This window comes from Euwallacea fornicatus, chromosome 5 (genome assembly GCF_040115645.1).
Source record: "Euwallacea fornicatus isolate EFF26 chromosome 5, ASM4011564v1, whole genome shotgun sequence".
In the NCBI taxonomy this organism is placed as follows: domain Eukaryota; kingdom Metazoa; phylum Arthropoda; class Insecta; order Coleoptera; family Curculionidae; genus Euwallacea; species Euwallacea fornicatus.
In genome coordinates, this window is record NC_089545.1 from 3,991,494 (window position 1) to 4,004,951 (window position 13,458).

Consider the following 13,458-nt stretch of genomic DNA (forward strand, 5'->3'; position numbering starts at 1 on the left):
CTTCATAAGTTTGGCACTACTTTTTTGGAACATTTTTTTGCATAATCGGGTTTATACTGACTAAGAGATCTCATCGAGGTGATTAGTATGAGTATATCTGTAAGGTAATTGTTTTATGCATTTGCGAGATATTGACACTTAAAAAATTTGTAAAAATAGGTATGTGGGTACCAATATGAATCAGTATCTCAGAAATGAATAAAGATATTGCAACTTTGTTTTCATAAGTTTTTAGAACGCTTCGAAGTCATGAAATGAAGTGATTTTTTTAAAGCACTTGTTGTACAAGGTCCTGAAATATCGGCCTTTAAAATTAAAAAACTATAATAACATCAAAGTCACGTACGTCACCGGGACTATGAGCCACCACTAAGAGTATTCTTGTGTTGATGTCAACGTTATTGTGCAGTTTTTGTTTATTTTGCATTTTATTTCAAGTAATTTTCTAGTTTAACAGTAAGTAAGTATTCACAAATGTACAATTTTTAATTAATGATATGGCGAGCTTTCATCAAAAATGTTTACGAAAATGGGTTAAAGTATTTTGGTAACAATTAAGTATTTGGAATTTGTAACCCGTTGGTTTGACAAGGACATAATTTACTTTGTTTATTAGACGATTTTGGACTTCGAACTTGTTGCACATGATGTAGTAATATATTTTTTGGCGTTATTTTATGTTTTTCTATCGCATTCTTCCAAAACTAAATCAATACATATATGGATTATAATCCTCTAAGAACATGGCTTTTGGTGAAAGTATTGAATGTCGCGGCATAGTATTTCATTTATATGTAAACACTTTCGTAAACGTTATTACTTTGTGTGATTTTAAATAGTAGTTTCTAAATTTATATGTCACATCTTTACACTAAGTAACTCAAAAATTTTCGTATAATCCGATGTTTTGCTAGAACGCGATATATAAAATAAGTAAAAGGTTGAAATAGTGGCTTTCTATGACGTCAGAATGGCTCTATCTCTTTTAATGAAATAACCCTTGTTCAATATGCCTTAATCATATGATGACAGGTGTCGTTGTCAACATCAGAGTTCTAATTCTACTTTATAATCAACGTTGGAGCTTTGTTGTGATTTTTCATTGGAAAATCAATAAATTATGTTGGGAAATAGATCAGAAGAGGATCAAAGTGAAGATGGGGAATTACGACAAAGTCCTATAAACACTTCAAAATCGAAGGTCGAGCCTATGGACTACCAAAGGTAAGTCCTACCAAATTATTATGCAATTTTTTCAAAACCTTGGGCTTTTCACCAGTGGAGAGGAAGACATGGGGGATATGGATTCATTAGATATTAAGCCCCCTCAGGCACGAGTAGTAGAACATAGGAGTAAAAAAAAGGATATTGACAAGTCACACCATAGAAGGTCTGACAAAATTGAAAAACGGAGAGATGAGAGACATATGCGCAGGGAAAAACACCATAGGTTGGTCTCTTCACATAGAATTTATATACTTAGTGATCTTTACTGTTTGTAGTTCATTGTTGGAGATTATTGCAATTGGAAAAATGAAATGACACTTAAAATTATTTAGGTTGTGCACAGTTAGTTAAGTGTTGGTCTTCTCTTTTGATTGCTTCAAATATAAGGCATCAAGAATATCAATAAATGGCAAGAATAACATCTTTGTAATACATATTTGCAACAGCCCCCAACAGCAGTAATGTGAAAACGACAAGAACTGACAATTCAGAGCAGTACAGTCTAAAATGTTTTTTACTATTTTTCCATTCAAATATTAATGTCATATTTAAACAATATGAGTTATCATGAAATCTGAAATTTTCTTATAAATCTTTTATTTAATTAGGGAGAAAAGTGTGATGTCTCAAAAAGAGAAAGAGCATTATCAGCGAGAACGTGAGAGGTATTATCGAGAAAAGCAACAGTCATTTGAGCAAATGGGTTATAGTGAGCAGCAATATATAAATGAAAAAACTTTTAGAGAAAGAAAATCAGAGGAAGTCAGAATTAGACATGAAAGAAAACATAAAGAAAATCCAAAGTCAAAGGAGGTAAGTTATAAATGAAATTATTGAATAAATTCTATAACTTGTAAATTCTTATTTGACCACTTTTGCTTTCTGACAAATGACTCCAGAAAGATATTACAGTTCATAAAAGTAATCATAGTATTTTAATGAAAAGTATATAACTCATACATATACTTGGAGATAGAAAACTTGAAAAACAAAAAATTTAGAACTTGAATTATCAGTAACCTTGGCTAGTAATTTATTTTCCTTATTGTTTCAGGTTAGGCGAAGCCATAGCAAAGATGCACATGAGAAGCATAAAAGAGAAAGACAAGATGATGATAAACGGGCAAGCAAGGCTTTAGCTGATCTCAGGGAAAGGTAAACTTTTGATTCTATATTTTATCCTTCCCTTTAATTTTTTTGTATAGAATGTGTAAGCAATTTCCTTGATTTTGGATGAAATTGTTCACAAGCATAATGGTATTTGTGGACAAAATAACATGGGAAGTTACTATATTATTGTACTCTATTTTATAATTCAGGAGATTGTGCGCAAATTCTGGGACACATTGTATTAAATGAAGTATATAAGGTTGTGCATGTTCTGGAACGGCGATCAACGCAAGGAGAATATTCTGATTTTTAATATTTTCTGTAACGCGCAAAAGAGTATCTGAGAAGAACATTTTTTTGCCTATATTTTACTATTTGCTAGCGTATGACGACACATGCAAATTAAAACAAAAATCACCCGTAAATACTACATATTTTTTCTGTTTGTTTCTTTCACCTGCAATTGAGCTGCTCCGGAATATATTCTCAACCATGTATAAGTAGTAAGTGATAATTAAAAAAAATATCACATACAGGGCTATCCAAATTATAGTGTTTATTATGACAATTAGTCGATTATCCGACCCAATTTTGCTACTCTGACACAACGAGATTAGCGCAGTATCTATATGTATTCAACGCTCTCGATACATTTAAAATCGCCGTGATTTTTTTGCTTCACAAATTACTTGACGTTTGACTTCTTAAATACTCTTAAAATAAATAAATAAATTAATCGAAGATTTTAAAATAGGCATTTTTCTGTTATCGGTTTTGTAGAAAAACTATCTTCTATGAATATATGTATAAAAGAAAATTGTTAACATAGTTGAATCTAAACAGAGAATACTGTATGTTAAAATTCATAGAAATCACAAATTCAATCATTAATTAATTACGCCAATTCTTTCCTTAATCTCGTGGTAGTTCGGCAAATATTTCAATTTCATAAATTTCAGATATAAAGGATAAAGTCTGATATATTTCTTTATAAAACTAACAAGTGTTAAAATGTGCAAAAATTTAATTTGGTTTATTTTTTTGTTGTCCCTCTTCTAGAATAACATCAGAATTGAGGTTTGTATTTGTTTATCAAAATGAAATTACATTCTTGTGGCATGCAGACCAGGTGTGCATCATTATCATTACCAATGAGTTGAAAATACACTTATAATTACAAACTCCATTAGTGGCGGGGTATGTCACAAAAATGTATTTTCATTTTAACTTTAGGTTAATTGAGAAGAGAAAGAGCGACGAGGGTCACAAGCGCGAGCGACGGAGCAGAAAGGACAGGAAGTATCGCGACCACACTGAAAATCCGGAAGATCCCCTGGAAGGTGAGTAGGCTTAAAGTTATAATGTCTTGTTTCGTTCATTTGAGCTTTAAATATTTGTTTCAGGCGAAGCAGGCAATTATGTGAAAGAAATAATACACATCACTGCAGAGGACAGGAAGCACAGGAAAGAAAAGGAAGTGGAACCGCAATTGACAGAAGAAGAGAGACTTGAACAAGAACAGAGACGCGAAAAGTTATTGGTAGCAGGTATGTTTCTGCCTTTTACATTAACGTCAAAGTAGACATTGTGGTCATATTAGAACAAATACACCATAGTGGAAACAATTTTCCTAAATGACGAAAACTTACTACTTTAATATTTGATATATAATTTTATGGTTGTATTTGTTTGGTTGTTTAGATTATCAAAATTAATAAGGAACTAAAATAAATAAAATAAAATTCTAGGTTTGACCTTGGGTTTTTCTACATTGTAACTATTTTCTTTATTTCATTGTGTCTTTTGATTCCTTCTAGACATCACTTCCTTTGCAGAACGAGAAATCGCTCGTCTAAAAGAAAGAACACAGGCGGAACGTGAAAGGAGGCATTTGGAAAGAGCCTTTAAACGGAAGCAGGAGGAAGAGGAGGGTTACCATAAAAAAATCAAGATTGAGGAACAGTCACAAGTGAGTACCATTGTTTTTAATATGGAAGTGACTTAGATTGAGGGAATTAATTTTGATGTGATCAGTTTCTGCTGGTTCTTAACTGCGAGTATTCAATGGAGTAACTAAACAATTTGTGGTTATCGTTATTATAATGATTTCAATAATTGGTTGTTTTAGGTGGTAATGGTTTCCGATGTTTCCGATCAGGAAAATGAGCCCGACGAAGCGGAATCGGAAAAAAGTGAAAGCGAGCATGAATTGTACGCGAGTGACCGAAGTGGTAGTCGAAGCCATAGCAGGAGTAGAAGCAAATCAAGAAGTCCCAGTAGAAGTAAGAGCCGAAGCAGAAGCAAGAGTTACTCACCAGATGCTGGATCTTATTCAGACAAAAGATCTAGATCAAAATCGAGGAGTAGAAGTCCTAGTAGGAGCCCTAGTAGAAGCAGAAGCAGGTAAATAACTATGAAAAGTTGGGAAAATTTTTACCATTTGCAAAGTTTGTGATTTGTAGCTATTTTAGAACTCAAGACCCAATATTTTATCCTTTAAAGTTGTTAGTAAATGTACTTTTTAAATAATAGTCGATGTTTTAAGTTAATGTATAATTTTTTTTGTTATTTGTTTCTAGAAGTCATAGCAGAAGCAAGAGTTCCGAGAGGGAAAGGTCGCGTTCCAGATCTAGGTCAAGATCGCGGTCCGCTAGTCCTGAAGAAGACGAAATGCTAAAGGATAAAGATAAGCATGAGGAGATTAAAGAGAAAATAGACGATGATTTACCTCCTTATTATCCGGCCGTACAGGTAAGACGAACACGCACTTAAATACTTATATTATGAAATACTATTTAGGTTAGTTTTACTGAATCATTAACCTATTAACAGTACAACTCTGTCATTTATAAAGATCCCTAGTAGAGCACAGATATTATTAAATATTATTTAAAATATTTAAACTTTTCACACCTCCGCCTGATTTTGTATTTTATTTATCAGGGTTGTAGGTCCGTAGAAGAGTTTCAATGTTTAAATCGTATTGAAGAAGGTACTTACGGTGTGGTGTACAGGGCCAGAGATAAAAGAACCGATGAAATTGTGGCGCTGAAGAGACTGAAAATGGAGAAGGAAAAGGAAGGTTTTCCTATTACGTCATTAAGAGAAATAAACACTCTATTAAAAGGTAAGTGATTTTATTTTTGTTCAGTTTAAAGGTATTAACTATTACAACTTATTAAAAACTTCTTAAATACTCGAACCCATGTTTTTTCTTCTATATCAATAATGGAAAATAACATTAGTTGAATTTTATTTTGTTATTTATAATTAATAATTGCTATTATCATTAATGACTAGGTCAGCACAGTAATATTGTAACAGTCAGAGAAATCGTGGTAGGCAGCAACATGGACAAAATTTTCATTGTTATGGACTATGTAGAACACGATTTAAAGTCGTTAATGGAAACCATGCGACATAAAAAACAAAGTTTCATGCCCGGGGAGATCAAATGTCTGTTAAAACAACTGTTACAAGCCGTGGCGCATCTGCACGATAATTGGATTTTGCATAGGTAAACCAATACCTTCACATTTGGTCAAAACACAGTATACTTGTTTTTATAGAGATTTGAAAACTTCCAATTTACTTCTATCTCACAAAGGCATATTGAAAGTGGGCGATTTTGGATTGGCACGTGAATATGGGTCTCCTTTAAAAGCGTATACTTCCATAGTTGTTACTTTGTGGTACAGGGCACCGGAGCTGCTCCTATGTACTAAAGAGGTGAGATGTAATGTCTGTTTGGTTCTGCATTTTAAATGTATCTTTTTTTTCTAAATTTTAGTACTCAACTCCCATAGATATGTGGTCGGTAGGGTGCATTTTTGCCGAACTTCTGTTAATGAATGCACTATTTCCTGGAAAGTCCGAAGTGGATCAGTTGAATAGAATATTCAAGGTCAGTTATTTGATTAAGTGAGAAATATACTGTAGGATATCTGCTGACGGATGGTCTTTATACTTAGTTATATTTTTGTGATTAAAGGTATTATTTATAAAAAATTATTCAAAAAACAAAGATATTCATCGTATCCGTTGTGAATATCAGCGTGATAATTATAGGTGTGGGTAGATAAAAATAAAAGGGATTTCATAATTAGCTCGGGTATTAAAAAATGACAAAGAAAATTGTAATTTCAGGATTTAGGAACTCCAAGTGAAAGAATATGGCCCGGCTTCAACAATCTTCCTGCTGTTAGAAAAATGAAATTCCATGATTATCCTGTGTCAAATCTGCGGTCCAAGTTCAATACATTGAGCGAAATTGGTCTTCAAATGCTTCTAAAATTCCTTACATTCGATCCTGCTCAAAGAGTGACTGCAGAAAAAGCATTGGATCACGGATATTTTAGTGAAACTCCTTTACCCATCGATCCATCAATGTTTCCCACTTGGCCAGCGAAAAGTGAACTGGGACATAAGAGAGCATTGGCCGCCAGTCCTAAGCCACCAAGTGGTGGTGGAGAGTATAAAAAATTGGTAAGTAAAATATATTTCTTGTATTATAATAATAAAAAAGAAATGGCATAGTAAAGTATAATTGTTGCCCGCAGTTTTCTGGGCCGCAACCTTTTTAATATTACTCATAACTTTCTAATTTGGATTTCCATTCTTTGCTACGAGTAGTTTCATTATGCCCTCCTAATACTACGGACGTTATCTTTATTTCTCTACTGTGTTGGTGACAATTTTACCTATATCGGAATGGTTAACTTGATGTCTAAAATAAAATTAAGACCTTCCTGGTGCAAGAATCATGATGGGTGCCCTGCAAAATTTTCATCTTTTCAGGGAGGTGAAGATGACTACGGATTCCGACTGGGAATGGGTGTCGACATGCGTCGAGGAGGAGCCGGTTTTAGTCTGAAATTCTGACAGAAAAGCAAAAATGATTAGTTGTAAAACTTATTATATAAGAATTGTTTTTATATAACAAAGTAGTACTGGTTTGGTAACATATTTAAAATAAAGTGGAATTCAAATAAAATAAACGAAACAGACTTTTTTTTGTAATCTCCTGGCATGGCTAACTGATTTCCATGATTAAAAAAACCTAAGTAACTCATTGAAAGATAATGGTCGGAAGAAGAATAACTTAAATGAATTATAATATCAGGAATTGAAGCCTGGAAACTCAGCACGGACCATGTATTTCTTTAGCATGAATATACTGGAGTCGATTGCATCTCCGGCTATGTCGTTTCAATTTCTAACGTATTCTATAGATATGGATGTCAGGGTTCCAACCTTACAAGAAATTTAACTCGAGTGAGGTATAACACACAACACGTGGTGCATGGCCTTGTTTTGTGGCTGTCTTGAATAACGCATAACAAGCAGCGAAGGCGTAAACAACACTAAGCCATACCAGTGGGTGTGTGAATGTGAATTAAGCATTCACGCATTCACAATCAATCTTACCAAATGGCAAGGTCACAAAATGTTTTCATGCACAGCATACGTGATCAACGCATTTTGAGTTGGTTGTTTTATACGTATAGTTTTTCCAGACACTTAAAAAGGATAATGTCCAAATTTCTCTTTTACAACAGAAAGAAACTCAATTTTCCCGTAGAGACTTGAATCGATATAATAGCGTTTCTTCCTAGCCATCACCATCACTCCCTGGAGATCGAGGGTAGGTAGTACTTGGACGATCTGCATACATGTAAATACGATCGTTTATTTCGGGTTATAGTCCGTGACTGCTATAACATTCATACGCATTGCCATATTACATTGGTCTACACTGAGGAAACGCAGCAGAAGCATTTTCTCTGACTTTTAATGTTTTTTATACCGTTGGACGATTATACGATGAATAGTAATTAACCGTGGCATCAGGAATCATCTTTGCACGCTGCGTGTTGTAGAGGGCTACACATAAGTCAATTGTGCATGTATAGTGTTGTTAAAGATGAGATTACACATGTGGGAATCTAGTGGCGCCAGCACTCACGTCAGTTCTATTTGCATGCCAGTAAAGGTTTACTCTACTTGGCAAAATTAGATTTCTTTAAATTTTTAACTTGTATGCAAAATAGTTGCTAAATTTTTATTGCAAAGAAAGGAGATAAAATATTCAAAAAGAAACCTGACAAACGAAAATTCTTCAGTACCTATCAATTCGCAAAATAATTCGCAATTGCGTAAAAAATGCACATCAAGTTAGTCTCCACGATGAGTTTTGTCAGACTGACTAGACAGTATATCCTGTATCAGCTAGCCCTCCATACTCATTTTTATTAATGTTTCTGGGACACCACGTATGTATTCAGACAAAATAAAATGTCAAATTTTATTTTTTCTGGAAATGTCGAAATGTACCATTTTTTTATCGAAATTTCAAGAAATAAACATACTTTACAATCTTTTGGAGTTTGTACTTTCTTCTTTTTTTTCCGCATTGTTGTGTTTTCGAACAATGCAGTAATATAATGATTGTTACATAGCGTGGATAACATTTTCTAACATCACTGCAACAGGGAACCGTTTTCCTAGAAAATTCTATCTTTGGTTTAGATAGGTATTTGGGTTATGAAATATCACGCATCTAGTCTAAATGGCTATATAGACAAAATTAAGTAAATTTTAGAATTATGAAGTTATTAACTGGACCCCTAAGGATTCTTTCACATTTTAAATCCTTCAGATTAAAAAAAATACGCCATCCTAAGGTCGGCGTAAAAACGACCCAATTAAAGAAAGGGACAGTGATTAAACTTTTGAGGAAAAAAGACAAATCGGAGCTGCCGACCACACATTCGTGTCTTGGCTCTGAGACTCAGTCAAAGTGTCCTCGATGTCAGTTTCGCGCCTCTCGCAGATTTGTATGCGGTATTCTGACAAATCGCCCATTTTGTTTCGCCGAACTCGTCGATTTCTTTTGGATAAAATGCTGTCTCACGTAAATAATAGGAATTGGATGGTCGAGGGGCTTCGAGATCAGACAGAAAAAGCTCTGAATTTATAGTTGCCTATTATCAAGCACCTAATTAAAGACTGTCTTTAAAAAAAGGGTAAAAATAATTGAACCATTAGAAAAATTCTCCGTTAGTTAAAACTTAGGTTAAAGAATAGACAATAACCAACCAACAAATCATTCAAAATAAAAATTTTAAAAAATATTGGTGTTCATAAAGCTCTATAAAATAAAACTCGAGGGGTGTGAGAGAAGGTCATACGGTAGAATCAGCAAGACCAATTAATTGATTTCCAAAGACACCATTCGAGTGCTAAGAAATTAAACAATTAAAGTGACGGAAGAAAAGTTCTCGTCATGTAACACCCCGTATATGCAACAAATTAGGGAATTTACAGTTTGGTATTAGGGAAAACTGTTACGAAAAAAAAAAAAAATTTCAAAATTTTGGTACAAAATGACTTAAATGCTTATTTTCTGTTAAAAATGAAAGTGCATGTCTGAACGAAAAAGCTATTGCCTCAGTCACAAGTTGTTAGAAATACTTCTATGTGAGGTTAACTTCATCAATAGCCCTTAGTTATTACCAAATGGAGGCGAGTTAAATAATAGTTGAGATGATGTTATTCGCCACATTATGGATTACAAGTTAGTGCTAAAGAGATAAGTTCTGCCAAAAAATCGCACACAACTTATGTTTAGACGCAGAAGCCCCCTGAAATTTTCTTTTCTATTAAACATAAATTAAAAAGACGCGCCAGCCATCCAGCAGCTTTAGATTAAAGTTTGACAAAGCCTGGGCTCGGAAAGTGGGCCTTATCTGGGCCTCCGCTGTCTATCGGGGCCGTAAAGCGCCTGAGTTATTGTTTCTGCGTGTCACAGCGTTGATATACGGGCCATCAAAAGGGGGCTCCCTCCGAATGATATACGCTTCATTAAACGGGGCGATTCGCGCGAATCGTCGTTTTCGCCACCGCCGGTGTTTTGCGGCGTTCAAATTATCTTCAATTATTTAGGCTCTGGGGAGTTCTTTGTTTATTGTGGGATCCATCAGTAGAAAATCTCGCAAATTGCGTAGAAAAATGAATCGCATCCCATCGCATAATGAAGGAAATTGGAACTAACGCACGATTGCTTCAGGCCACGTGTACTCCAAAATCCTTAATTTCACAATCAATGTATTTAGTTAATTAATATAATTTATTTTGCAAGTGAAATTGCTCTTGATCTCGTCAACAAATATTTTCTGCTGATTTAGACAATATATCTGTAATTTATGTGTTTTCAAAATTTAAAAATGACGGAAGTACCTAATGATGCGCTTTGTAGGTTTGATAGATTGCAATACAGTTCCTTTTAACTAAACACAATTTACTAAATCAGCTTATTTAATGAACACGTAAATTAATGACATATGTATGATTGTGATTAGTTCAGGTCAGTAATCGAGACATTTTAACGCGTGAGCGTAGCGAAAACATTAACAGTCTATAAGATGTCGAATGGTGGGTATAGATATTTGCCGGTTACCCTCGAATTGGTTTACAAGTCTATTTCATGCTTAACATAAAGCAATTAAACAAATTAAAAATGTTTAACTAGTTTGCGAAAGTGCGGATGTTAAACTGTGGATAACATGCAGTATTCACATATAATAAATATCAGGATCATCATCTCAGAACTGCACCACTAGCGTCTGTCACAAATCGGTAAAATTGCTAATTGAACTCAAAATCGATAGCTAAGCGCTCTTTAATAGCTCATTGTTCATTTATCTATTTTTAATATATAAAGTTACCTAAATTGCTGGTTTAAATTTAAGTCATTCTACTTGCTTTAACAGGCGCTTGCGCTAATGAGTTTCACCAAAGTTTACCTTAAAATTCAGTTTATTGGTCAGATTTGTTACACACTTGATTGAGTTTGGAGGTAACCGCATGGCGGATACCATTGATATCATAACGCCTTAAAGAAACATGTTAATAATTGGTCGGCGATAAAGTTGTGCTAATAAATGACCAGAGAGATATAAATTATTTTGAATTAAGGCAATAATCAAATCAGGTATTCCGTTCGTATAACAGCTATAATATGTATGTTTAATGATCATTACCTGGATTTCCACCTGAGTGAAATATGTACATGCATTCTGCTTCATAATACTTCCTTCCACATGAGCCCCGCCACATAAATCACGGGATGCATCTTAATCTTCCACCCAAAATTTAGTCATAACACTCCTTCACCCAGAATCCCATCCGTCTGGCTACGGGGGGCCATCTTGGCTGGCGCATAAATATCCGGCCCGCCGGGATGTCCGAGCCCCATTCGTCGATTGTTATTCCAGCGTTCACTTGTTCTGTCAATCATTCGCTCCACGGCCTACCTTTATTCGTGACTTTTACTAATGTGTTCATATGTTACATCTCAACAAAATGGCGGATCCGGACCTCACACTTCTTTTGTGTTCCTCTGCTGCTACTTCTTGATCTGACGCTCACAAATATTGATAAGAGTCTTTATGTAGGATTTTTTTTGTTTTAAAGTGATGGTTTTGCGAGGCAGGTTCTACGAGTATATAAAATTAATTCCCGTGTTGTCTCATGACTGATGCTTTAGTAAGAAGGTAAAAGGCACCGAAGCTGATGGTCCGGCGACTAGAAGCGCTCACAAAGCCCATAAATAACCTCTCCTGACATCTGATTAATGTCATCGGAATAAATAATGTTAAATCTTTAGAACTGCTACATTAATAAGCTGACATGGAATATTATTACACTAAATTATTAGCATTCCGCTCGAAAGGCGTCACATAAAATATGGGAATTTATTCTCCTTATAGTCGCGGGAAGAAGCCCCATTGCCGTCTTTATCCTATGAAGAGCTAATAAGGAGAGGAGAAAGCCTGAGTTGAAAGTGAAAACTTTAAGGTATTTATCTATAGATAAAACCTCTATCACACGAAAATTCCGGCATTGACTGGTTTAATCATAAGTCGTAATACTCGCAAACTCGCAACGAATCGGTCGACGGCCCCTGATTTATCTGGGACTGTAAATTTAATTACCCGTCAGCTGAAAATTATGGACGCGCCCCTGCACGGAGTTCGCTAATCAAAAAAATCAATCAGCATTGATGAGAAACGGAGAACGAAACGAACAAACGAAGTAGGCCGCTATTTATTGCGAATGATTGCGGGTTGCGATGATTTAAGGGCTCGGGACGCCATCTTGAGATAGGTTGATGGATGGCGGACAGACACGCCACCTGACGGACGACCAGGATTTATTGGTTTCATTTTCTTTTCAATACGACCGGAGATGTTTGTCGATAATTGCAACGAGACATATTTGCAGTTTGTGCCTTGAATTCAGTGATTTATTAACAATAAAGCAATTTCGCAGAAGTTGCAGATGTGCAGAGGCTGAGTATCTGCTAAAAGAGAGAAAATAATTCAATAATATGCGTTTGATAAAAACCCACCTCTATTCTGATTTTTTTAATTCACACTCATTTTGATTCTTGGTGGAGGTCATTTTAATTTCTTTAGGATTCCAGAGGTTATGGTCCTATTTAACATAAAAGTTTCATCCAATATTAGTCGGTGCATTCCCCCGTAAAAGAATTGAAGAATTTGAAGTATTTTATTATGACAACCATCAATATGACATCTCACTCAGGTAATCAAGAAATATTTGACTTGAAACTTGATAATTTTATTCCAAGTGTGAAAATGCTGGAAAATTTTCTTCAATAGAGTTCCTTTAAAAACATCAAAAAGGTGTTTTATACGTAATATTGTTAGAATAGCACGCGCGATATAAAAATGCTAGGACTTAGAGCGAATATTCCATTGACATAAAATGGAGGTTTGGAATGCAAAGTGTTTTTATAACACCCTGTAGAAAAAATCGTTATTTTAAAACAAACTGCACAACAAAAAGTTATAATAAGCTTCTTCGACATAATTACCGAATTAAAGTATACTTACGACTACAAATCTTACTTGCGCCAAATTTCTTACCCCTAACCCTGACAGAAGAGGGCTTAACTTAAAGAAAGAAATTAAACACGTAAAACTCTGCATTGCGCCTAAAAGAACGCATTTTATAAAGGGTAATTGATTATATACATACACGGCTTGTTTAAATTTATCGCGCGCTTGATGAGGATCTTCGAGTGTCAACCTGAAC

General features: G+C 34.7%; 1 protein-coding gene across 4 annotated transcripts; it reads left to right on the top strand.

The window, feature by feature from the left end:
- The first annotated feature begins 1,041 nt into the window (after positions 1-1,041).
- Positions 1,042-7,333, top strand: Pitslre (cyclin dependent kinase 11B pitslre). 4 transcript variants are annotated; one of them, XM_066282548.1, is made up of 16 exons: positions 1,042-1,224; positions 1,280-1,450; positions 1,836-2,040; positions 2,282-2,382; positions 3,397-3,414; positions 3,571-3,677; positions 3,741-3,884; positions 4,155-4,306; positions 4,466-4,740; positions 4,917-5,088; positions 5,281-5,464; positions 5,638-5,854; positions 5,907-6,066; positions 6,128-6,241; positions 6,484-6,822; positions 7,135-7,333. In XM_066282548.1, the coding sequence occupies exons 1-16, from the start codon at positions 1,121-1,123 to the stop codon at positions 7,216-7,218; spliced, it is 2,547 nt and encodes an 848-aa protein (XP_066138645.1). In that variant the 5' UTR covers positions 1,042-1,120; the 3' UTR covers positions 7,219-7,333. The 4 variants fall into 4 exon arrangements, with proteins under 4 accessions (XP_066138645.1, XP_066138646.1, XP_066138647.1 ...); XM_066282549.1 differs by having other exon boundaries at positions 4,173-4,306; XM_066282550.1 differs by lacking the exon at positions 3,397-3,414.
- Positions 7,334-13,458: the final 6,125 nt, after the last annotated feature.

What these genes read in the sequence shown, in the direction of transcription:
- Pitslre (XM_066282548.1), top strand. Translation starts at nt 1,121, where the DNA reads ATGTTGGGAAATAGATCAGAAGAGGATCAAAGTGAAGATGGGGAATTA. An exon ending in CTTATTATCCGGCCGTACAG is followed by an intron (nt 5,089 to 5,280) that starts GTAAGACGAACA and finishes TTTATTTATCAG; the next exon opens with GGTTGTAGGTCCGTAGAAGA. An exon ending in AATAAACACTCTATTAAAAG is followed by an intron (nt 5,465 to 5,637) that starts GTAAGTGATTTT and finishes ATTAATGACTAG; the next exon opens with GTCAGCACAGTAATATTGTA.